General features: G+C 36.6%; 1 protein-coding gene across 3 annotated transcripts in view; it reads left to right on the plus strand.

The window, feature by feature from the left end:
- ANKIB1 (ankyrin repeat and IBR domain containing 1) overlaps nt 1-18,752 on the plus strand; it is a 78,266-nt gene extending 59,514 nt beyond the window's left edge. Inside the window, exons 10-20 of one of the 3 annotated variants that reach the window (XM_085310489.1) lie at nt 565-653; nt 1,695-1,825; nt 5,834-5,968; nt 6,552-6,638; nt 6,732-6,798; nt 7,215-7,360; nt 8,621-8,799; nt 10,058-10,109; nt 13,103-13,214; nt 15,092-15,225; nt 15,579-18,752. In XM_085310489.1, coding sequence (XP_085166615.1) covers nt 565-653; nt 1,695-1,825; nt 5,834-5,968; nt 6,552-6,638; nt 6,732-6,798; nt 7,215-7,360; nt 8,621-8,799; nt 10,058-10,109; nt 13,103-13,214; nt 15,092-15,225; nt 15,579-16,331 — 1,885 coding nt within the window. In that variant the 3' untranslated portion in view covers nt 16,332-18,752. The remainder of the gene's footprint in view (nt 1-564; nt 654-1,694; nt 1,826-5,833; nt 5,969-6,551; nt 6,639-6,731; nt 6,799-7,214; nt 7,361-8,620; nt 8,800-10,057; nt 10,110-13,102; nt 13,215-15,091; nt 15,226-15,578) is intronic. The other 2 variants (XM_085310491.1, XM_085310490.1) reach the window with 2 other exon arrangements.
- The last annotated feature ends 8,392 nt before the right edge of the window (nt 18,753-27,144 follow it).

The following is a 27,144-nucleotide window of genomic DNA, read 5'->3' on the forward strand; positions in this document are numbered from 1 at the left end:
AAAGACATTTCAGCAGAGTTTTGGGTGGAAAAAGTGAAAATCCATAAACATCTAATGCAGGTTGAAGGGCTTGGATCTTACTCTTGATTGAAAAGGTTGAATGTAGTTAGAGATTAATTATTGCAAGTGAATAGGGACAAATAATTCTACCTGACATGTATCTCAGCTGTTGTGAACTACCTTAGTTTTGGATAATCCCTTTATTCTGAGTAGAAATTTACCTTTTCCACAGAAGCTGTGCTAACATTTTTTGTGGCGCTAGAATAGGAGCTGGATATAACCAGTTGATTTATTTTCCATTGTAATCTTAAAATGCTGTTTTCCTTTCTCCTCTAAGTTCTTTCGTAGTCTTAATGACAGTAATCTATGCTTGTGAGCAAGTAATCTGAGAATATTTTAGAGTAATAGTAATTGAATGACTTTGATCTTTCAGCTTTAATTAAATTTTGAGTGTCTTGTGATTAGTTTCCATGTTTTTTAGTTTGAACTGACCTACAGCTTAATTTAGGCCTTGATTTTAAATCTATAACAGATTGCTTATTGTCCAACCATCTTAATTTGCAGGGAATGTCTTGGTGAAGCACATGAACCTTGTGACTGTCAAACCTGGAAAGACTGGCTACAGAAAATATCTGAAATGAAACCAGAAGAACGTAAGAGTCATGCCTGAGGGTTTCTCATGTTTTTGATTTTTGTTCTATTTTATTTTTCTTTTTTTAGGTGCATTAATTAAAAACTGTACATTCATTGAAAAATAGGATAAAGGGGAGGAAGACAATGAAGCCCCTCCATTAAAACGAGGAGCTGCACAGCTCCATGGCTTTAACCACGTCAGCTGATGTGGAAGTGTAGCATATTAGGCAGCACTATTGGTAGAATATTATTCTTAAACCATTCTCCCCAATCTGTTGTCATAAATCTGTTTACATATCAGTCAGGATATATACAACCCTTTACTCATCCTCTTACAGCTTCCTTTTGTGAATTTATGTGATTTATTCCTGACTATAATTTAATTTGTCCTGGTCAATTTTAAACCTTTAACCCAGTTTGCAGTTGTTTGAATGATGCTTCATGCAGTTATTTAAAGTGTGCTTTGAAGTACTTTGAGCTACCAGGTGATAAAAATAGTGAGGTAGAGGATGAATCGTGGAGGGAGTTGTGGGGAATGGCTTAATGTTAAATAACTTTCAGTGAAACAACTACTAAGATTTGGGTTTACACAAGACAAAAATTTTCTTGGAGTGGTCAACAGAAACAAAATAATTAAACATTAACAGTAACTGGAACAAAATGTAACGGTTACAATTCGGAACCTTTCAGTAATGTGTTATAAATTGTTTTGTAAAGCATAGAAAATTATGCAAAGATGAAAAATACACCATATTTTGTCAATTTCTATGCCAATTTTTCTCATACTTTTTTATGTATATGTTATATATCTTGTATATAAAATTAGTCTATATATAAAAGTAAAATATATTACACTATATAAATAATATGCACAATATACAGATGAGGATGTGTATACATTTTTATAGGAGAAATATGTATATATAGTGAAGAATTATGATACTCTATCAAGAATTAAACATGTATCTTTACTAGTCTGATTTTCACAAAGGATTTCACAAACACAGCTTTAACTTCTCTGCTTTTCTCACGCTTCATACCCTCCTGTCACCCTCATAAAGTTGTGGGAGTTAGCGAGGCTTATGAAGATGCTGCCAACTGCCTGTGGTTACTAACTAACTCTAAACCATGCGCCAACTGCAAATCTCCAATTCAAAAGAATGAGGGCTGCAACCACATGCAGTGTGCGAAGGTAAGAAAGACCTTTCAAATAATTTGTTTCAAACAGCTGAAACCATAATTCAGGTTGTGTGCATCATATACACATTTTATGAGCACAAACATTCCACACTTCTGAAATTCATGCCTGCAGTCTGTTGGAAGAGAGGAACCTGTTGAAAGAATTTGCAGTTTGTAAATTGTGTATTACATATATTTAGAAAATGTTTCATATTTAGTGAAAATCTGGTTGGTTGGCAAGTGAACAGTGTAATGATCAAAATTTCATGAACACATAAGAATTGCTAGCTATACAGTAAAAAATTTAAGGAAGAAGAAATCATTGCTAGTTTCATCATGATTAATAATCTGGAAGAGAAAGAGCATATGTAGTTGGCAGAAAATGATACATTTTAAGGAGTGGTAAGCCCTAATGAAGGTTTTACCTTACTGCATTTTTCTTTTGCGTTATTTCTTTAACATAGCAACAAAGCAGAGAAGTTTAAATGGAAAAATATTAAAAGGCATTAATCAGTAGGAATGAAAAAAAGAGTAAAGCAGTAATGTCAAAAGAAACTTAATTGGTGACAGCAGCCAAAAAATTAGTCATGAGTTTGCACTGTGCTACCAAAATAGAAAAAATATTTTTTGCCATGAGTTCAGTATCATTTGAGGATGCTTATTCTCTCAAATGGGGTAAAAGCTGCATATTTTAGCATAACTTTTTATTTCAGAAATATCTTATTTAAGCACAGCTAATATCCCATTAAAATTCAGATACTAGGCACACACGAGACATAGTTGGCTTCTGATAAAAAGGCTAAGAGATTTAGAAAATAATTTTATTTTTTCTGGAAATTTCTCAGTCTCTTTCCATTGCAATCCGGATCTCATTTTCTTTATATTATCATCATATAGTCTCTCTCTGTCTGTGGTACAAATTGAAGGGGCTTTTGAAGTTTGCTGCGCATTTTTTCTTCTCCCTAAATGATTTTTTAGAGAGATCTTAAATTCCATAGTGTTACAAAGTGTACAAGGTATGTTGTTCAGCACAATTTGAAATTGTCCAGAATACAAGCAGAGAAGTGTTTGAAATACAAAAATTTAACTGGGGCCAATAATGARAGAATTCATGTATGGGATGTAACAAAAATCTTTTCAGTTATCTGACAGTAGTCAGATAACTAAAAAGGCCACTGACCTCATCTCAACAGAATGAAAGTACAGCTTCAGGCTTGAAAAAGCTCTGGCCATTAAACACTGCTGAATATAGATAATTTAATTTAGTACCATTCTGAGGCACTGACTGACAACCACAGTTCTTTATTCTATGATCCTGTATGTTAAAACAGCTTAAAGTGGCCCTAAAACAGCCAGATTCCTTTTGTGGAGGAGAAATCTCTGCAAACAGAAGCTGCCTCCTCTCAGCCTAGTGAAGAAGGAAGGGAAAGGTACCCTCAAGGTCCTTCCAGGGCTCAGATGCAAGGTACAGCAGACATCTCTCCTGTCCGTCATCCACCAAAGTAAGGGTCTGTTATGAAGCTCCTGCCTTTGCTGCAGTAACTTCTCAAATCTACCACATGAAGAGTAGAGAGCTGCAACTGCCTCTCCTCAGTTAGCACATGCCTTGGATACTCTTTAGACATAAAACCACATTTGTGTATTTAGACAGGCACAGTACTGTTTTAGGAGCCTGGTTTCCGAGGAAACGAGGCTTATGCAATCCTGCTGTGTCTGTCACTTCCGTAACTCTTGTAGGTTTTTAACCTTCTGGGTACTTCTAACAAGATATAAAAGAGCAGGAGAGGCTTCAGAGATACAAAATTACTGCAAGTGTCATGAGACCTGGTAGCTGTATGGTGCAGAGACCAAGAGAGAGGCTGAAATCCCCCGGCTCAGCAGCTGCTGCTTCTGCTTGGCTCAGGCAGGGGCCAGTCGCACAGGAGTGATTTGGGAGCCAAGCCAGTGCTGCCCTTTAGGGGATGTAAAACAGAGCTCAGGGTTTGGAGACAGGATGCATGGAAATAGATGGATGCATTTTTGAGGGAAACTGGAGGTACTGGAGGATGGTCTGGTGTTGGGGTCAATGTTGGTGAATGTTGAGTTACAGAGGAGGCTGTTGGAGATGTGGTAAGAGATTAGAAGATAGGATGAAGAGGTGCTGGAGGAGATAAACTGGGAGAGGTAGGATTGTTGCAGTAGGAGCATGAGACAAAAACCAAGCTTTAGTAGTTTTGTTGCTCGTGAAGCAACTTGCTTTTGGTATGATTCCTTTCTTACAATGAATATGTGGTAAGTGATTTTGACTGATAGGTAAACTACACAACGATATACACTTAACACTCTTATGCATGATTATTCTTATACTACCATCTGCTATAAGTGAGCAGCTCCAAAAAATGTTTAAGAGCAAAGAAGGTGCACTGCAACAGAAAGAAGAAATATCCCTAGGCTGTGTTGCTTCTTAGAAAAAAAATGGTGGGATGAAATTTGCAGAAGTACAATCAAAGAATTAGGTTTCATTTGTTCCTATAATATAATTAATTGAATGTATAAAGCAATTAGTGATGAAGACATTTTGTATGGACTAGGTACACCTGAGAGGTTAAACAGGCTAAATTTATCGGAGAGAGGAACAATGCGGCTAATTTATTGAATTCCAATAATAATAGTAATTGCTTCTGATTAATTAGTGTAAATTTTTGCTTCAGTTTTTTAGGTTTTTCTTGGCTTGTCTTTAAACCAGATAAAATAAAAAGGATTCACTAACTCTTAAAGTCTTCAGTCCATCTATGAATAGCTTCAATTATTTGGAAATAAACCAGCTGAAACAGTGCCATGTTGAGAATAATAGTTTGATCTCTGATGCTAAGAAGCCTGCACAAGGCAGATCCATTTGGAAGATGTTACCTGTTTTGAAAGCTCTCTACTCAGTAGATGGTGAAAAGGCTTAGCTTGGAGTAACCACTCTTTACAGCTGACATCCTGTTTCTCTTTCTTTCATAGTTGTTATTCCTGTTTTCCACAAGGAACTCCAAATTATTAAAATACCAATAATCATATTTCTTGAATTGATATTAAGAAAGACGAGAAAGGAAAATATTACAGAAGACTGAGATTTGACCTAAATTTCATCATTCCTTTAGAACATATGTTTTTAGTTATTTCATAGATAAAGGTTGTTGGGCATTTTAAAGGTTTTAAGTGCCCTTTCTACCTCACAGCAGATATTAACTCATAGCACTTCTTTCACATTCACTGTACTACAAAGATGTCAGCAGTGTTGCAGCTGGAAACAGCAGATTTCAAAAGGATCTCTCTTGAACTGCTGATACTGATCACAGTACAGACAGCACTAGAATTGAGTGGAAAACTGTTCTTTTCTACCTGGAGAACATTTAAGATTCTGAAAAATTACTGCTTTCCAAATTGGAAAGAAAGTCAAAATCTTGAACGTTTTTCATGAACCAACAACTAAAGAAAATTCGGGTAAAGTCAGCTGAAGCATTGCATTCTGATAACAGAAATGTTTTGTTTTAATTTTGAACATTTTACTTTTAAATGCATACTCCTGTATAAAACATTTGTTTTGTTTTAATTACTCTTATTGATAATTTCACATCTCTCTTTAAAGGTAGGAAATTTCTGAAAGCCAACCCTTGCTCATGAATGGTCTCTTTGTCACCTAAACAACAGGAGTATCTTGTTTTTAAAACAAAAAATGAAGGAACCTCCCCCTCAAAAAACAGGCCTAACCAGATGTATTTATCATTGATTTATTTCACCCACTTGAAATCTATCTTGTAGATCCAACACAATCCTGTGACCCAAGGAACAAAAATTATGACTGACATGATTTGCTACCACAGATCTTCTGTATATGTAAAGTAGGAAGAAGAAGACTCAAAAATTTTAGTTTTGCCATAAACACACTCAGGGTGATGTTAATCCTTTAGTTGTTCATGTAGGAACAATGATGCGTAACTGCAAATCTGCAGCACATCAGCTTCTTTTTTTTTCCCTTGTTCTTTCTCTTCTGAAGTGCAAATATGACTTTTGCTGGATATGCTTAGAAGAATGGAAGAAGCACAGCTCTTCCACTGGAGGCTACTACAGATGCACTCGCTATGAAGTTATTCAACATGTAGAGGAACAGTCCAAAGAGATGACAGTAGAGGTAACAGATGAAAATAGTTATTTAAAAAAACAGCATAAAGGCTGCAATTTTCTATTTAAGATGGGTTTCATAAAATTCTTCCCAACTAGCGTTTTAAATGGGAAAATACAAATTTGAATATACTGAAGAGATGGAAAGAAAATATTGTTTATTTGTGGGTAACAGCGTAAGATTTGGTTCTGTTGTTGGGTTTTTTAACAACCACTAGCTGACTTTAGACAAGTCATTTTACTTCTCTGTGCTGTGGTTTCCCTCTGTTGAATGGGTGTACTGGTACTTTAATTAGCTACTGTGCTGTACTGTGTTTTGTACAGAAGACCTTGGCATTTGGAAAGTCTGCTTGAAAATAGGATGAATGCACAACGTATCAACTCTGTAGCTATAGTATTTGCAGACTTAATGTTTTTATAATTGCTTTTGTCTGTTTTCTTACATGGCACTCATCAGCCTTGGGTATAATGTTTTATGTATCGTAGGAACAGATACAGTTAGTTACATAACTATATGTAATGATGCCTGTTAAATTAAACCATAAGATTTATCTTGGTTTGTTTTGTTTCCTTCCCCACCTCTTATTTTCTAGGCTGAAAAGAAACATAGAAGATTTCAAGAGCTTGATAGGTTTATGCACTATTACACAAGGTTTAAGAACCATGAACTTAGCTACCAGGTGTGGATTAAAGCATTTTTACTAATTTCTATTTGCATTTTATTCATCTCAAAATAATTAACTTATTGTATTTCATTTATTTTCTTGTTTTAGTTAGAACAGCGCCTTCTAAAAACTGCCAAAGAAAAGATGGAGCAGTTGAGTAGAGCTCTCAGTGGAAGTAAGTAGAATTTGTTAGTATTTGCTATAATCTATGAATATGATTTGAAATCAAATCAAATCTGGTTTAGTTATACCTTCTTTTGAATAGAGCTCATTTCAGTCTGCTGTGTGATGTGATCTCTCCAGCTCTGGAATTCATAGGTTGTGAATAAAAGCTAAATACAATCTGTAGTGTAAATTTTATATATCCAAAGACACGGGAAAAACAGCATTAGTAAGAGAGAAGCTAATATTCTGTGCTTGTTTCTTATAATAAGAACACTGTATAATCATTTTGAATCTGCTGTCGTTTACTTGCAAAATATTTAACTGACATGCATATAAATTTCACTATTTTGGAGGAGAACTCTTACAGTAAAAGAAATGCTGACATCAGCAGGAAAAGATTCTCATAGTGCTTTTATCACCTTTCAGCTGAGGGAGGCTGTCCTGACACCACATTCATTGAAGATGCTGTACAAGAGCTTCTAAAAACTCGCCGCATTCTCAAGTGTTCTTATCCATATGGATTCTTTTTGGAGCCTAAAAGCACAAAGAAAGAAATATTTGAACTTATGCAGGTAATAAACGTATATTTTGCTTTTGTACTGACACTTTTTGGTAGCATTAGTTATCCATGTCACCTTGTATTTTTTTGTAGCATAAGACTAATACACTTCATAATTGTAACCAAGTTTGGAAATAAGTGCATTTTTATTCTGTAACACAGTAGCTTTTAGTTCAATCTTAGAGTGAATTAAAATAACACTGCTGCAGGAGGAGCAGGATAAGGGACAGGTGGAGGAGGAAAAAAAGAGGAAAACTATTTACTGTTATCCTGATTTTCTGAAGATAACATTTCAACTGAATTCTCATTGTGAACCAGCTTCATAGCCCTAAGCCAAAAGATGCCTTCCACAAAGAGCTCTTCCATGGCTCCTAGCAAGTAGTGAGCAGAGTTACTTGCATCTCTCAGACTGCTGAGCAGCCTAAACAGCGGACAGGGGTTATTCCGGGGTAGGGAGGAGCTGTATAATAACTCCATGCAGTTTTTATCTCCTTTCCCAACTCTTCTCACCTGTTTTTTCCATGCTCATGTGTCTGATACATTGATGATGGCAAAAATTGGGGAGTATCTTTGTGGTGATGGCACCAGCAGACCTGAGCAGGGGCTGCTGCCTCCTTCCTTCCCATACGGCCCCAAACATGTGCAATGTGTGTGTGAGCGCAGGGAACCCTATTCCAAGTGGGAGGGCACAAGTCAGCTCAGTAAAGCGGTAGGCTAGAAGGGCAGGTATTTTGGGGTGAGGAATGGACAATGTGGCTTGTTACACTCGGAGGAACTGGGGAACCACAATTCAGAGAACAGCAGTTTGAGTGTGCATCTACAGATGGGATAGGATGGAGCCAAGGCCAAACCATCACAGGAAAAATGAGGCAAGCAGTAAAGTTGCAGGCTTCTAGCTGGGCACTGAACACTCGGTCATTACGTAGCTCAAAGACCTCCTGATGAGTCAAAGCTGTTGTGCTGGACAACGTACTGAACACTGAATAAAAAGGTGATTCGTGCCTCCAGCCATCTTTGTATCAAAGAAGAAAGAACGGAGGGAGAAGCAGAAAACAAACTATTACAGGTCCTCCTGCTAAGCAGATTCACAGTACGTCATTTCTGTAGTTGTAATTCTAATATTAAAAATTATTTGAGAGTTGGTGTTCCAAGGGCCTCATGCTGGATATTTTCAGGAAAATGGAAATTATTCAGTTCAGTGTTTATAGCAGAGTGTTGCCTGATGTTAATTTCACTGTAAAATTATTCTGTTCTTTACCTATTACTACTGCAGACAGACTTAGAAATGGTCACTGAAGACCTTGCACAGAAAGTGAACAGGCCTTACCTTCGGACTCCTCGCCATAAAATCATCCGTGCAGCTTGTCTTGTGCAGCAGAAGCGGCAAGAGTTCTTAGCCTCTGTGGCCCGTGGTGTTGCTCCTGCAGACTCACCAGAAGCACCGAGGCGCAGGTAATCCAGACAAAATAGTATGCAACTCAAAGAAGTTCATTTGAAAGCTGTCAAAGAGGGTGAATCCACCTACCTGCTCTCATCCTTTGACAGCAAGGTAAAGTGGAGCTGATAAACTTGGTGGCTGCAGATCACCAGAGTGACCTTTTCTTGGTCATTTGATCCATGCGGAATTAGGACTTTTCACAGACTCAAAGGCACTCCCTTTGTTGATGAAACTGCAAATGAGAAACCTTGCTGGCTTTTAAAGTTGCATCAAAACCCAAGACCAGGAACAGCCTTTATGAACACTAAAGGCAGCAGGGGCCCATTTAGTTTAAAGAGGCTGGGATTCTATTTTTCACTTCCATGGCAATTACAGAATCAGGTTCACTCTGTAAGTCAGTGTTGGTACCTGGTCAGCTAACAAGTAGTGTGTTTTGAAATCAGCATTTAAGTAAAAAGTTGTATGTTGAAAAACCTTTAAAGTGATAGTTGAACAAATTGAGCAAAAGTGTTTCACTACTGTTTTGCTGCAACTGTATTTTAAACCACGTGAAGCTGCTATTAGTTTGGTATGATTGTACATGACTTACCACTAAATCATACTTCTGTCCTTCATGGTGACAAGTTAAAAATGTAAAACTGGCTTTCAGTTTTCTTTCAATACAGTGAAACATACCAGTTTGCAGACTCCACTATTACTACTTTATGGTAAAGAATTTACATCACATAGTTGCTTACACTGACTATTCTGCTGTCCCCGCCTGTTCCATGGCAGCAAGTATGCGCGACACCCTTAGGACAGTACACATTTACCAGCGGTTCTCTAGGCAGTCATAATCTGAAAATGTGTTGGGTTTGCCCCCTGTATTTTTGCTTCAGTTATCCAAACATATGAACTGAGTGTTGGAGAATCATTGCTCTGTATACTGCAGCTTCCCCATATAAATTGCTTCCCCTTTTGTGATATATTAATGATTAGATGTTATGGCTTCCATTTCACTTTCATGCTTCAAGATTGTCACTGAATACTTGGCACACTCATAAAATCTGTAAGTGCTTGCTAAATATATCAAGCAGATCTGGAATTGCCAACAATTTAACTGTATGGTTTTCTTAATGAGTTTTAAGGTAAGAATTTAAGCGGAAGACTTGTTAACTGGAGAGATTTACAATTACACTACTTTTTATAGGTTGATGTGCTTTGGAGCTGTGTAGGTGGTTCATACTTTATTCTGCTTCTAAATTTTATGGTACATCTCCTTTAATTTTATAGCTTCGCTGGTGGAACATGGGATTGGGAGTATTTAGGATTTGCATCTCCTGAGGTAAACCTTTTTTTATTAAATTTTTAATTTAGTTCTGCATAGAAACATAGGTATGATCATAATCTGCATGAAGAGCTTCCTTATTTTGATTCAAAGCATATCAAGTTGGCAACGTTTGGTTTAAGTTGTTTTATTTATTTCACAATAGAAGGAAATATATGCATAGCTAATTGTGCAAAGACTAAACAATGATTCTAATACAGATACAGTTATTTTAGGTGGCTTTAGGTTACCTACTTATTATTAAACGTTTTCCAACTTCATAACCAGTTTTAAAGTTGCATATAAGCTGGTTTGTGTGTGCTGGGAAATCTTAAAGTAAGGAATATTTGAAGCTATGTAGTAGGAAATTTTGAATGCAGTATCAGTCCAGCAGCAGAATTTGATAAAAAGTCTAAGAAATTTCCATCCTTTCATAACAATCCAGCAAAAACAAACAGCCATACAGTTAAATATTGTTAACCATTTGAAATGTTCTTTTTTAATTTTATGCATTAAAGCAGGATGGAAATCAGGTACACATACCAGATGAATTTCTGCTAACTAAACTACAAATGAAAATTGCAATTTTTAAAATGAATATTCTACAGTCTGTATACAGGAAAAGATTATATAATTTTCAGAAAGCATTAAGATAGAAGAAGCTTCCTATGAAGCTTTCCTGTGTCATCTTAGTATTTATTTAGTATTTTGAGATCATTAGATTAAAGCATACAGTTAGGAAGGAAACTTCATCTCAACATTTCCTTGTTGCTGTTTTCTTTCTAGCTAGTCATTTTAAAAGATCCTGGAGAACTCCATGTACTCTCTCTATATATTTCCTTTGCTATTGTTGTTGGCTAGCATCGTCATGCTGGTGAGAAAATAGCTTGCTTCTCTACAAGAAATCAGCTTGCTTCTCCTGTCCAGTTCCTTTAGTCTTTTGGTTTTTAATAATTCTGTGTTTTATAATATTAAATTGTGGTGATACTGTGTCATCAGTGGAAGTGGTTATGAGAAAAAGCTGATAAGCAATATGCTCATGAGCTGTTTAGCAGTAGGTACCATTGCAGTCACGCTGAGATGGTGGCTTACAAGTCATCTCTATGGTTTGCCTAAATGAGCATTGTCTGATGCAAGTTGGCTTCTTCTCTACATAGTTATCAAAGATACTTGCAACCACCTGTGCTAAAGGAATTTTGTAGAATTAATAATGGTTATCTTTGTTTATTTTTAGTGAATTTCATTACAAAATTTTGACATAGAGCTGTGCTTCTACTGACAAGTAATAGAATATCTGTGTATACCAAATTGTCGCAGAAAACAAAATTTTACTGTTTTTAGCACTACTTTTAGGCCATTGTATGAAATTTCTGTATTTTTACCCAACAATATTTAAACTTACTTTGTTCAAATGTGTAAAATCTTTCCAAGTAATCAGAAATAAAATTGTTTCAACAGTAGTTGAGATAACTATCTAAAGCATAAAAAATGTATTGTTAAATGGCTACTGGGAAAATCTGTGATTTTATTGCAAACAGATGAAAGACAAAATCTGATATAATTTATAAATCTTAGTGTTCATTTTTCATCCATCCTTATCTGAATCATAGTGATAGCATATATTTTAACTCATTCAGTTACATTATTTCATATTAATATTTGATTTTTTGTTTTTGTTTGGAGGGTAGAGGAGGTCAGTAATACAAAATAGCCATAACCTTCAGTTTAGGAATCCCAAAACACACCTGGACCTGGAAGAGTATTGGGGAATAATCACTACATGCTTGCCCTGTTTTTATGCTATTCCCTTAGGCCAACAAGCATTTACTACTGCTGCCGGAGAGGGAATATTGGGCTAAATGAACTTTTTGTCTGATCCAGTACAGTGATTTTTAGATTCTTATAATTTTCTTGGATCTTCGTATGTAGACAAAAATGTGCCCACACTGATCATTTTGTAACAATTTTTTTTTGGCTTTCGTATGTCATAATGAATGAGAACTTGGTCTGAAAAGCTTCAAAGACAACATACCCTTAAAATTAATAAGGTCATTGTGTATGAGAAATGACACTTTTTGATTTATATTTTAGGTATTTTAGATGTTGAGATATTCTGGGATAATTTCTATAAAGTTGATGTACAAAAGGCATGTTAATGGTGATGTCATCTTTCCCAGGGTATTTGGCTAAAGGAAATCTTGTATTACAGATTTCTCAACCTGGGGTTTAGGGAGGAAAATTTTAGTATTCTTTTCTGAAGAGCTTGTAGCTATGTGTATATTTTTATTGCCTTATGTAACAAATTAACAAAAGATCTTACCTACGTAGTCAGATTCAGTGTCAACTATAGTAGTCAAAAATTCCATCTAAAAGTGAGAAATTTGCCTTCAAGCACAAAATCAGCCTCCTAATATTAGCAGAAGTATGGAAATGTAAATATTTATTTGCAAGTATTAAGATAATAAACCCTTGGGAATCAGTCTGACAATCAAAAGTGAGTCTTTCCTATAAATATGACAAGTAAAATGTCCTTGGTGAATATACACAACATGAAAAGTTATAGTCTGCAGGGGTTATTTTCTACTGGCCACTGGTGGCCACAGGACCTTGAGATAATCCATTGGTCTGACTCAGATTCATTGTTTTTGTGTTCTAAAATCACTAGGTGCATATTTATAAAGAAGTGTGTGTGTGAATATGTATGTAAAGTTGGGTATCAAAGCTTTTAAATAAAAAAAAAACTCTATAAAAAGGGAGATTGCAAGTATTAAAATATCTGCAGTACCTCTAGTATTTTCATTTGCTAATTTATTATTTTATAGATCTAGTGTTACCTAGTGTCTTTTTTTAATGCATTGCATGATATAACCTGCAATTTATTTTTCTGAGAACAGGTGATTTTATAATAAACCTATAAAATCACACATTTTTTGTAAAAAATGTGGTGCTTGTTACGTCAGAAAAATATTACTGCATGCTGCCCTGTATTTTGTAACCTTTGGTTTATGCAGGAATATGCTGAATTTCAGTATCGGAGGAGGCACAGGCAGCGTCGACGCGGAGACATGCACAGTTTGCTGAGTAATACTCCAGATCCTGATGACCCTAGTGAGAGTACCTTAGGTATGCTCCTGCTTTCATGCTGTTTTTCCTTTCTTCTTCCCAGTTCCTTTTCCCTTTTACTTGGTTAGCAGAGTCCACAGTTTTTGTTCTGTGGATGTATTTTAAAGAAGTTTCAAATACTTTGCTATGTTTTCCAGGATACAGTGTTATTCTTCCACATACCTGTATCTTGAAAGTGTTGTTGACTTCGCTGTGGCTGCTCCTAATTTTTAAGGAGCAACGCATTTATCTTCTTCTAAACTACTTCTCAGCTACTTAGAGCTGATTTACTTTTCTGAAGAAAATCTGAAGAGCACAGACTTTGTGTGACAATCTAGTTTATATAATGGTCCTTTTACACAAAGTATAGGGAGCAGCTGTGCGTGAGCAGTGAAGAAGCTGGTTCCCCTGTTGCAGGCATACTGGAAGGTCGTCATAGGGCTGTAATTCCAAAATCCTGCTCAGAAACTCCTGTCTTGGCAAAGACAACCCATAAACAAGCTGGCACAGGATTATCACTTCCAGCATGCTGCTGTTATACATCCTGTAGTGCAGTCCCTTAAGTTTACTGTACCTTGGCTCTCTGGGCTGTCTCCATTCTGCCGTGAGCTTTTGCAAAGGTACAAAAATAATTCAAATATGATCATACTCTGAGTTGCTTTCTTCCTAACTGCCAGTGGCATGCTCAGCATCTAAGCCGTGCTGCATAAAGTCTCATCTCCATGTTTCATGCACTTAAGCCCTAACCATAGCTTATTTTTTTTAGAAACAACAGTCTTTTTACCAAGGCAAAATGAACAAGTGCACTTTTTTATTTTTGAAACAATGAAAATAATTTTCTTAATCTTTGGTCCTTCCCTATTGTGAATAAAATTCCAAACCATTTTGTTAGTTTGAGGACTAGAATTTGACTAAACACTTGGATATTATGCAGACATGGCACTGCACCATATGCAAGAGAGAACTTTGTTAGGCCTCAGGATGAGTTTTAACTGAGTTAGTCTCATTTTATTTATTTTGAGTTTTGAAGTGAAAATCTTTTTTTACAAAGTCAAGAGAATTGCATTTCTTTTTTATTACAGAAACAGCATATATGGAAACAGCATTTACTTCTATTTTTTTGTTGGATTTCTAAGAAAACAGTAATGCCATTGATTGCCGAGGTATACATAAGCAAYTCCAATTGCGCTGCACTGTAATGTTGATATTACAGCTGAGTTGTACTCTTTGCAAGAACAGAGAAATGGGCCAAATTTGGTTTTAAGCTGTAAATGCATCCCATATGTCTTAAGTCTTGAGTCTTAAGCTCTAAATCACACTATTTCCATAGTATCTTGCACAGCAGTGTAACTAATAGAAGGCACTGAAAATTGAGTGTTCTTGAGGACACAAAGGAAAAGGTGAGCACAAAGGGATAAATCCAAGCTCCCACACTTTGGGCTGAGAGCATTCTGGCAGCATTTGCTATAAAGAGCATTGTAAAGAGCCAGAGCATGCTGAGTAACAGAATGAGAGAGAGATCCAGAATGCAGGTGGGGCAGAGAGGTCATGTGTAATATTTTTCAGACTTCTCCGTAATTTTTCTATGTGCCTTAGACCATTTTGGTCCTCTTGCCAATGGACCCAGGCTAATGATGGCATATGCCATTTTTTCAAGGAAAGGAAGAATGCTACTGAGAGCAGAAAAGCACAAACAAACCAGAGTCACTCCTAAAATAGTGGAACTGGTGTTTTGCCACTGTGTAAGCGTTGATGCGAAAGGAATGTTTTAGATTATTTATTTCAGAGTGAATAAGGAAGTAAAATTACACAGCTGGAATCCAAAATGAGAAGTAGAGAAGATGAGAAGACTTTTCCTGCTTGTTCTTTAAATGTTTTTGTTTCAATTGCCCAAACAGACACCCAGGAAGGTGGCAGTAGTAGAAGACATGGCACCTCCATGGTGAGTTCAGCCTCTATGGGTATTCTGCACAGCTCTTCGCTTCATGACTATACCCCTGTCAGTCGCTCTGAAAATCAGGACTCTCTTCAGGTATCTTCCCTAATCTCTTTTCCATTCTCTCTGCTTTGCTTGTCTTCCTGTGCTCTGCTTTTCTGTATCATTTTGTATCTCTGCAAAGTTTTGTAATTCTTCGATGAGGAAGGGAAAATCTAGGACAAGAAAATTATACATTCACACTGGTAAGTATTGCTGAACAATTGCTAATGTCACAATAATCAGCTTTTAAATTCTGATGGCAACTGTAGAACTCAGTAAAAATTGATTCTGATAAATGACATATAGCAATAATGAGTGAATTCCAGATTTGAGACCAAATTACTTTTAATCTAAAATATGTTAACAGATGAATTTTATTCTGAAAGCAACCTTCTATATTTCCACAGGCTCTGAGTTCTTTAGATGAAGATGACCCAAACATCCTGCTAGCTATTCAGTTATCACTGCAAGAATCTGGCTTGGCTATAGACGAAGAAACTAGAGACTTTCTAAATAATGAGGCATCCTTAGGAGCAATAGGTACATCTTTGCCTACAAGACTGGACTCTGCTCCCATAAGTATAGATAACCCAAGATCAGCATTGAGCAGCTCTGAGCTGTTGGAACTTGGTGATAGTCTGATGAGACTAGGTGCAGGCAATGATCCTTTCTCAGCTGATCGTCTTCATTCACATCCTTCCAGTGATACAAGAAGTGGATTATATTCAACATCTAGTGACGCGGATTCAAGTAGTCAGGATCCCAATACCAGTGAAAATCTTCTTGGAAATATTATGGCCTGGTTTCATGACATGAACCCACAGAGCATTGCTCTGATCCCCTCAGCAAGTACAGAAACAGATGAGGATTCGCAGCAACCCAGTACTGAAGATGGCTCAGCAGGGCAACCAAATCTTATAGATACAGGACTGGAGCCTCAGGAAGAGCATGCACTATTTGAGGATGCACTCAAAAACGAAGGCAGAGGAACCCAAACAGAAGAGACTAATTCTGAAGAAAACATTATTCCAGGTGAAACAGTATCACAAAGTGGTGATCGTACCAGGGGAGTAACAAGCGGCACGGATGCTTCAGAAGGTATTTCAAGTCAGATTCCTCAGACCTCAAATGAATGGATTGAACATGTGCATCTGGTATGAACAAGAATTAAAATTGGAGTAAATGAATGGCAGTGACAGATGGTACAGTATGTGGAGTAAGCATTATGGAGGCTTTGATCCACATAATTACACTCAGTTGTAATCACTGACATAACAATGGATACTTAGGAGTTTTCTTGAATTGTAGTTCTTTATAATAATGTGAACCTTTCAAGGAATATCCTTTGCATTTAATTAGGTAGTACTTGCCTTTTTGCTCTCAAGAAAAAGGAATAAGTAGGTTGTACTCCACATTCCTAATACAATGCAGCATCTGTTTAGCCTTAGGTTGATGATCCTTAACTTGAAAGTACGGATTAAAGGCTTACACTGATTATTTTGGTTTTTTCCTAAGAAATAGTTTATTCCATTTTTTTAGAACTGATTCTTTCACCAAAATAATATTTAGTAATTCATTTGCATTTTGTTTTTGTTTTCCATAACCTTTCCTTACTCATTTTTCATTTTTGTTAGCAGTGTGAACTGAGGTATTTAATGCTTCTCTTTAGTACTGCTCCAGGAACAAGTTATAGGGGATTTACTTTCACATTAAAATCAAAGATTTTTTCATGTCTATTTACAGTCCAAATGTGCCAAACTGTGAATAGTTAGCTGGCTGTAGCCTAATGAAACAGTGCAGTGTTACTCTATCAAACTAATCCCACAATTTTTAGTAGTGAAAAAAACCACTGGGTAGCATTGCTTCTCTAAATTTAACTGGCGTGTATTGCCATAGTGACTGCATTTAATTAAATGTAGCCTGTATCTTAAGTTAATAAAAACTAATGCTGCTGTTAAACAGTTATTTTAAATATTAAAATACAGTTAGTTAGCAACAGCTATGCTGTATTTTAAGAGACACTTTAATGGAAGTGCAATCATAGCTCTTTGTTTTCATAATTCTACAAAGCATTCTATGCACTAATAGTGCAATTACTTTTAATGATAACATTTTATAAAATATAGGAATACAGAATTTTCATATATTAGCCACTCCCACAATTAAAATTCAGATAACACAGTTTGCTCAACATGTTACGGTGCCTTTGCCTAACCCAACTGGATAGTTGCCACAGTTAAACAGTAATTCAGATTCAGTGTCTGTTCTGGAGTAACTATGCTATTAATTGCAAAGACCTCCATAAAACCACCCATGGCCTTGCCTTTACAGTAAATAACTAAATGTTCAGTCAGTGTTTTTGCATAAACAAAACACTACTAGATATCTGTTCAATTGCACAATATTCATTTGCTGTGTGATTACTGTTTAGTGTAAAAACAAAAAAAATAAACCCTCTTCTAGTTGTTGTACCGTGAAAAAAAAATATACTGGTTTTAGATTTGCTTAAAAGCATCAGTCTACAGTTAGTGAGATACAATGGTACAGTATGTAATTACAACTAGAGTAAGTTGTTGAAATGGCTGTTTTAATTACATATAATCAAAACCTGTCCTAATACAAGCAAATTATGTACACTCCATTTTAAGTTTTGCTTAACTGTTACCAGAGATTTGTTGATATGGTATAAAAGTTTATTACTACTGAGTGTGTATAGGCAAGTATCATGATAGCAAAGTTTATGTATTGATTACTGTGAGTTCAAGTGAGTGTTTTGGTAACTAATTCATGCAAATCCTGCTTTTGGACCTTGCAGCCACAGGGTTCATATTAGTAAAAACTGAGGAGTATTTTACCCTTACCCCATTAAAAAACTAGTTAATTTTGCAAGCCTCTTTAGAGAAAATGGAATAGAATAGTCTCAAACCATCCTCCAACTTTTCCTCTAGCTGCCCTATTCTCAACATAATCATGAACTCTTGGACATCTTTGAAAAATACCTATTTTTAATTGTTCAATGGTATAAAATCCTATAATCTAAAATAGTTCTGTATGAACTATCATCATGAATTGGTCTGAAAGTTTAACTCACATAGCTTCCTTGAACTGTATTTTCTGAAGAGAAAGGTTCTCACAACGATTGTGTGTATTGCATTGAAATGTCTTGCAAAGCTACAGTAAGATATGTAAGAGTGCTCTCTGTGAAGATAGTGAAATTTGTGGGTTCTGGTTTTTTGTAATTTTGTTAGGTTGTGCAGTATATCCATTGTTTCTGTGTTACTCTTATGAGCATGAAATTACCCTATTAAATTTGTATTTTCTTGGTACTTATTTTAACACCATAGTCATTGACTTTACAATTCAAAAATAAAGTTTGGCAAGACTATTTTGTAAACCTGTTAATTTTATAATGTAAAAAATTACTCTAACCTTGAACTGTTATTTGCACTTTCATAGTCTATACTTGATACATTCCCACTTTATATACAAGTAGGATACTACAACCATGTAGATGTTTGGCCAAATGAATGCTGTTAATAATATGTAAAATTCTTTGATTAAACATTTATTACTTAAACTAATTCTGTTCTGTCTCATTACATCTTAGACTTACTGTAGCAGATTCGTAAGACTGATGACAGAAGTTTTTAGGATATATTCAGTCCTGTACCAGATCAGCTGGGGGACCAACAAGACGTTGAATGTTTTCATTTGTAAATGTAAGATGCCTATATTCATTAAGTTTTAAGAACAAAACCTAAAGCAGACAATTTTGCTTAAATTGCTACCACCACATTACATACTTGTTTTTAGTAAAGGGACAGTGGTATGAGAGTGAGTGTGAGGACTGTGTTGAAGACACCGTTACTTAGGCTGAGTAGAACTGATATGAGATGAAACCTAAACACTGTATGTTAAGGTAGAAATGAAATGTAGATATTGATCTGTTTGTTCAAGAAGACATTAATAGCTTGATCCTGCTGAGGTTTTACCCATGAGTTCCTAAATTCTGCCACTTAATAATATCTGATCTTCCTTAACACCAGGATATTGCAGGCTACCTCTGTATGTTAACAAGCAGTAAACTATTCTGTTCATTGTTAAAATAATTTAGTTAGATTCCTCCAACAAGCATGCAAAAATGCTGGAGAGCTTCTAAAATCCAGTGTACAAATTTGAGTCAGTTGGTTTGGGTTTGCATGACACTATCCATTACCTGCTGCAGTGGTTTCACTGAATATGCTACAATTACCAAGTACTGAGTTTTACTAAGATACTGAGCAGCATGAGAGAGATTTGTTTTTATGGCAGCTAGAGCATATTAATAGATATTCAAATCTAGACCATACTTTGTGAGGTGTTTTAAATCACAACAACATGCTTTAAAATTCGCCACCCCCTCCAACCCAGGTTCAGAAGTCTGCTTATCAAGCCTGATTTCACTATTACCTTCTCCTCCTTCTCCTTTCTTCTCCCAGCACTCATCAGGCACCCCAAAATAATGCTCACAGGGGTTGGTAAGAATGGAAGTCAAACACAGATACAGAGTAGCTAGGTATTTTACTAAAAACTGTGCAGAAAATCTAATCTACTCGGAATTAGACAATGTAACTATTACTGTCCCTATTATTGTTGCAGGTCAGTCAGATATGGAAACTTGAAAGATGCAGAGAAGCTAGTGAAAATGCAAAACTGAGTATCAATTTACCATCTAGTCCTGTTAACTGAGGAATAAAGCACAGGATATGCACTGAAAGGAAGGCAATGCATCTAGTGTAATTACTGCATGAGATGAGCTTTCTGTCAGTCTTTGCAGAAGGGCAAAGGAATGGATGAAGTGTTGACTTTTCTGCAATGACATGCTTTCAGTCAACTCTAAAAATACGCAGATGTAGCATTTATACATATAACATAAAACAATATAAGAAGTTCATAAAAACTTATTAAAAATACAATAACAGACTAAATAAAAAATGCTGCCTAACTTCTTAACTGCAAAGCCCTGTCTTCCTCTACTCTTCATAGATACTTAAGGTTACATCTCACTAGCAAAATGCTAAAGCTAACTGTTGACAGGATAGTGTCATTTTAAATTATGCAGTTCTTGATCTTTACAGATCTCCTTTCTGTAGTGAAATATGAAGCTCAGAAGATTTTTTGTATGTATTTTTCTTTAGCCTTACACTTTGAAATTATGCCACAGTTCCCTTTTTAGGTCATTTACATGAAAATCCAAATAAATAGACTATAAGCCAGAAAATATTTAAGATATTCAGACAGAGATTCAGTACTGCAAATACCTTATCTTCAGGATTCAGGATACTGATGTTTTCATCTAAGCATGAGCCACATATCCACCACAAGATACTGCAAAAAAAGATGGAGGAGGTTGTCTTAGGGTTTTACATAAACCTGTTTTAACTACATAAAAATGATTCCTCTTCCCACTAAATTGCTTTTCTACAAGCAACAGTGAACTTTACTGGAGTTATTCATCGGTTCTATTTTGGCCACTCCATCTTCTGCTCACATTACCAGATCAATTTTATTCATAAAATAATCTCTTTGGAAAAAAAATCTTAAACATTAGCATTTTTACTTCTGTAAACACCACAGTCAATCCTGATATCTATCTGGATATGTTTAGGCATGGCAGTCCATGTAGCCAATATCATCATCTTAGGGGTGTATCCAAACAGCAATGTGATATAAATTAGCCAGTCAGGATTCCCTGATACATTTACAAAGAATACTACATGAATGTTACAACAGAAACCTTTACTTTCTGCAATTAAAGAAAAAATATATTACTTTGAAATTGGTCTCATTAAACCCCTTTATTTTCTGTTCAGTTGTCTCTGGAGTGTGAGGGCTGCCCTTCTGACCATTATGTCTTTACATATGATGCAGCAGCTGACAGCCACATAAAATTCCTATTGCATTTCTATGAGCATATATACAYAGCGTTATTGAGCACTACAGCCCATTTCTCCACAATTTTAGATTAATTTTCTCGTGGAAGGCAGATGAAATAGATTCTAAGTGAAAACCACTCTTGCTCAATTTGTACAAAGTGAGTATAATATACATGGCACAGAAAAAGAACCATCAGGATGTAAACTTTTATGATATATATGTTTATTCATTACAGAAGTATTAGCTATCTAGATGAAATAATTTCCCCTTGATACACAGCCAGTCTTGACACATCTTTGTACCCTCTGCTACTCCATAGCTCTTCTCCGCATAGCATTACAGCTTTAAATTAGGTAAATGTGTGAGATAACACCGAAAATGCATTTCGGTATTGACTATTAAAAAAAAAAACACTATCCTAAAGACTAGTGTTCCAGATATGGCATAAACTATTTGTAACTAGTTAAGAAAAAGAATGAAACATTTTTCCTAAATGGTCTGACTAGCTCTGTAGACGTTTCAGTGGAAATGTTTACAAATATGTGTAATATTTGTAAGTATGTCAGCTTATAATTTCCTATTACATTGCTACTTTCATGCTTATCAGCCCTTTTAAGTCTTTGTTGAATACAGGGCTTCTGCTATATCAACACAGCAGTCCAATTTCATCTTTGAAGAAACCTAAGTGAAGTCAAATATGGAAGGGGCTACGTAGTTCTACATTCATTCATTCTCCACGTACTAATGACAATGTAGAAGAAGGAGGAAGCTCACTTATGAAGGTCAAAAAGGAATAAAACAGGGACTGTAGGGAAAACACCCAGACTAAACCGTGGAAAAAAATATTCTAGGCAAGTTAGACCTGGTTGCAGAAGCCAACCATGTAAAGTGCCCATGTCTTCATGGCAAATGGAAAGTATACTCACAAATAACTGTGRGATGGCACAAAGAATGCCAAAGGCTGCTAGTACCCAGATCAGAACCAGAAACATTCTAGTTACTACYGTGAAGTCCCACAGCAGATAAAAATGAAACTCAGCTCAGTTTATGGCCTACCACAGCACATCCTTTGACTAGTCCAAAAAGTCACAAAATTATGTTTTGAGCCTGTCAGCTTCCAGAAGTACAGAAAGGCTTTCAGTGTCTCAGAAACAGGGACTCCCCATGCTTTATATAAAAAATAGAGCCATAGGAGCCCTCGAGCACCCCTTTAACCTTTCAAACGCCACTACATCCTAAATCCTCTTCTCAATGATCTATATTTTGCCAGGAGACATGTCAATGAATGGGTCCCTGGTGCCAGCAAATTCCTCAGCTGGTAGCTTTATCTGAAACCCAGAAGACATCATGCCTCCAACACACTTTCTGCCAGAGATAGCCCAGCAACCAGCATGACTGCAATGTACATGCASACGTGCCTCCAACAGCCTGCTGATTAAGGCGCTCCTCCAGAGGTCAGACACTCCTGCTTAGAACCCCATGGTGCTCAATTTSAAAGTCTTTGACTAAGGGTCTTGAAGCCAAGTTTTACATCAATTTTTGTATCAAGTTTTCCACATCCCTAGAGCATATTCCCTAATCACAGGCCTATTTTGCTTTCTAATAAGTGTCTCCTTCTGTTCCTCTTGTATATATTGATACACAGAGGCTCAAGCTAGAGATCATAGTATGCAGTTACATGCAACAGTTTTGGACAATCACATAGGTTAGGTGACAGAACACCCAAAGACTGTGCACTGCAACTTTTGATTTAGTTTTGGAATTGGCCTTCACATCTTCCATGCTCTGAAAGGCTTCCCTGGGGAAATCCCAAAGGCAGGGTGCAACAAAGCATCTCTAGACAGTGTAACATAGTGCAGGAAAAAAAAACAGCTGAGGATGCAACAGAAGTGTGTGTCAGTGGGGGATGCCTGCCCCAGAAGAAAATTTCATCAAAAAATACATTCACTGGCAACCCCAAGTAACCTTTTAAGTGCAGCTGACTGAAAAGGACAGATATTTGCCATATTCTTGAAATCTAAGTGTAAAGCAGCCACAAAAATGGCAATGGTAAGTTTTTCATGTAATATGAAATCTTACCAAACTGGCATACCTCCTTTATATTTTTTTTTATCAATCAAATAATTTTTATTAATTGAAGTAAAGGTTTAGGTAATTAACAAGTTAATTTACATGCACAGTGGGAATGTGCATGTTGTGACATTAGTAATCAGTGTCGACTTGCAGCTGTCATGACAGCTGATAATGGAGACATGAGAACAATTTTTAACAAAAAGTATAAAGAAAATGAACTTCCTTAGTCACAGTTCAAYAGTAGGATTTACTTTTGTCAGTAGTGCAGAGAGAGACAATCCCAAAGTCACAAATGAAGTTGCACCTAAGGACCACATCACTGCATCAACATCATAGAGACTAAAAATTAAGTTCAAACCTTATTTTTAGTGACATACAGTTTAACTGACACCACTAATTCAAATTCTGTTCAGACTTACACTAAAACTGCTGYAAGCATTAGACTCACAAGAGCTGTCTAAAATGATGTAGAATCAGCAAGCTGTAAAGATAACCTGTTAAGCAGAAAGTCTGTACTACAAGATTCCCATTTGCAAGAACATACAACAGTAAGAAACTTGTCAACTGTCAAAAAAAAAAAAAAAAAAAAAAAAAAAAAAAAAAAAAAAAAAAAAAAAAAAAAAAAAAGGCCTGACAGCCTGAATGGATAAAATATGACAAGTACAGAAATACTCACTCTTGTTAAAAGGTATATTTTTTGTTCTTAATGTGTCACACAAGCATTTTAGAGTAGATATTAGTTCTAAAAACAGCTTTGGCATGCACTGAAAGAACAAAGTGGCTTTGATCCTGATATTCTTTTTCTGCCATAACTTGACCTAACCATGTCCTGAGGTTTCACAAAATGAACACCTCAGAAAATCTGGAGTTCGTTCTTTGCTCTGTCACACACTTGAATGAGTAATAAGTTGCAAAGACTTGCACATGTTATTCATGCAAGTAATATATCTTGCAGTATATTTCAARAATACTATCATTTCAAAGCAAATTTTAGCTACAAAAATCAAGAGAGTAAAATGGGGTACTCTCACGAGAGAGAAAATAAGTACAGAACTTTAGTACAGGACCATGTGGAAATGCAAAGAGCAGCAGTTAGTTTTAGATTCATATCAGATTACAAGCACTTGCAGTGAATATATTTCCAGAGAAGCACTCCAGGTACATCCTCTGCAGCTGACTGTTCTGACAAGCTCTGCAGCTGATGCACAGTAAATTAGAATAAAGGATTCTTCAGATGTGACCCATCAGAGTGTAGGTTAGCRGTAGGAAACTAATTAGAACCAATGCAGTTATATCCACTCCAAAACAATTTCTCTATTCAAGCAGGAGACGCACAGAGTGTGTACGGATATATACTACTTCTAACAAATAACTGACACTTTCCTCAAAAGTTCCTAAGAAGAAATGATTCTACACTGACAGCTAGTGTCATTAACACTCCCATTCCCCAAGTGGAGCCAACACATTGTTTTCAGTAGTTCTTTGTCCTATCTATTTACATCTGAAGTCCCTCAGAGCAGGTAGATGCTCAGATGACTCCAAAAAGCTTAGCCAAGATGGCCYGCTATTTTGAGGCAAAAACCATATAAAATTAAGTGAAAATGACAAATAAGGGAACAAAAAAATAAATACATTGCTTGTTTCAACAGAATACTTACAAATAAYGCCAGTAAAATTAAATAAAATGAAATTTTTTTGGTGGATGTTGCCACAGAAGACAAGCATGATGGCCAGAATAAAGATGRCTGAGCCAAAAGGAAGACCTTCTGTTAAATACTTTCAATGAAACAGCTGAAATTTATATTATATAAAGTGATACATCCAGTCATAATTTCACATTAAATATTTTCCATAAGGTAAAGATTTAACCTCTGTTTTATCCAGTACAGGACATATCTCTTCCTAGTAGACAAAGAGCATATACCCACAAGAGATTATGAAAACCAAGGATTCATGCTTATCCATCATCTAAGCATGATCCAAGGAAGAGACAAAAAGCACAGAAATTTTCAGCCCATACTATCCAGAAACAGATTATTTAAAATTATTTAGGCATGGTTTCCTTGCAGGTCTTTGTTCAAATATTATTTTTTATTTGGCATATTTACATTCCAAGTAAGACTGCGGGTTACAAGCTGATTGCCATAAACTGCTGCTGCTGAAAGGACCATGCTGGCCCTCTCCCTTATTAGCTCTTCCCACCAGTTATTTCTGTCACCTTCCCTCCTGCTGCAGCTAGCGCTCTTGCAAGCATGTACAGGGCACCAGAATAGTGAACAAATGTACTAAGTGACAAATCTCCCCTTTTTCCACCCACAAAAAGACTCARCGTACAAGAAGCCAGCAGCAGCATAAGACAAGGGAGCAAGAGGACAGGCAAGCAGAGGGAGATGGCACAGAAAGTCTGGTCATTTCAGCAATAGTGCAGATGACCTCTCAAGGTGGGTCAGCACCGATACAGAGAGGGTATGTTTGCAAAATACAAGGCCAAATTAGCACGTAACTACAAAACGTCTTGCTCCTCAGACTTCCAAGCACCCCTGCATTAACTTGCTAAAGAGGGAAATTTCTTTTCTTAATTCTATCAGAGCAACATAGGTGAATAGTGATTACTCTAAATTTTGTATTATAGGCACTGTTATATATTAGTTTTGCAAACTCTTCCTGATACAAGATACATATTCCACTGCTTCATAGTTTTGTCAGGCAAAGTGATCAGATTGACATTTTTACATACCAACTGGCTCTACCTCCTGCTGAAAAGTTCAGCCAACCACTTTTATGAAAGATGTTAGGAGAAGSTTTTGCCCACAAACTATATTCTAGCAGCTTTACCTTTGAGAAGCTCTAACATGCCCAAATTTTAAAGCAGGCTAGTGGAATTTAGTTCCCTGTTTAAAAATATATTCTTTTTGCTATCTTTTTAAATAAAATCTAGCATTGGCCATGCTGTTAGGCTTTAGAAAGGAAGTAACAACTAGTTCATATACAGATGGGTAAAACTGAGCTGAACAGCATAAATTCACAGAATCGGTATTACTGTCTCCTTGGAGCTCAAATATGTGATAGGACTGTGCTTGTCCCTTTTAACCCAGGGCTATAAAAGAAAGACAAATATTTAACTCCAGTTGGGGACTGGGCCACCAACATGTTAGGAACAGAGACTACCATCTCTTCTGTGGTCTTGGTAATTTCCTACCCATAGAAGAAAGTATACTGATTTCATTGCACAGATGACAACAATCACAGAAAGACAAGAAATGAAGAATTTCTATCTGAATCCAGCAAAACAGATGCAATGCTGAGATGAAGGAGAAATTGTGATTGGACTAGGCTAGGCACAGAACTACTTCCAATTTTACTTGTTATCCACCTCAGCAAATCCACAGAACAAAGGCGCTCACAAAGTATTAGCTGCTTACCCAGGCCCTGCCAGCCAAGGTACACTGTCCATCACTCAGTGCTACCAGTTTCTGCACAGACGAGCGATGCCATGGTGCCAGCGCTGCACAGCCCGGCTGTGGCAGGCAGGTGGGAAGGCAGAAGCAGCAAGAAGAGTGTTGGGAGAAGGAAGACTTTAAAAGTGGAATAAAGACTAAAAGTCCCACTGTGAGATCACTGACCGGCAAGATAAGCATGGGGGCATGAGTTAAAGAAGTAACAACCCACTAGCTAGGGACGGTTTGAGCAGAGAGGAAGGTAAAATGGAGTTTATATCAAAAYGCGGAAATAAATTCAGGACCTGACAGAAGAAAGCTCAGTCTGCCATGGAAGAGGAGCGCGCAAGCCGCTAGGTGCTGCGGAGCCAGCAGGCAGGCCCCATGGACACCCGTGCCCCAGGCACGCCTGAACGCCGGGCGCCGTGAGCCACGTCTTCGCATTACACAACTGTTGCCGTAATACATGGCACGAGAAAGCTGCTATTTCATGCAAAAGGCTCATTGATCTTAGCGAGCCGCTAACGGCGCCAACGGCCGCGGGAGC

This window comes from Rhea americana, unplaced genomic scaffold, assembly GCF_003343005.1.
Source record: "Rhea americana isolate MKP2758 unplaced genomic scaffold, rheAme1 scaffold_32, whole genome shotgun sequence".
Taxonomy (NCBI): Eukaryota; Metazoa; Chordata; class Aves; order Rheiformes; family Rheidae; genus Rhea; species Rhea americana.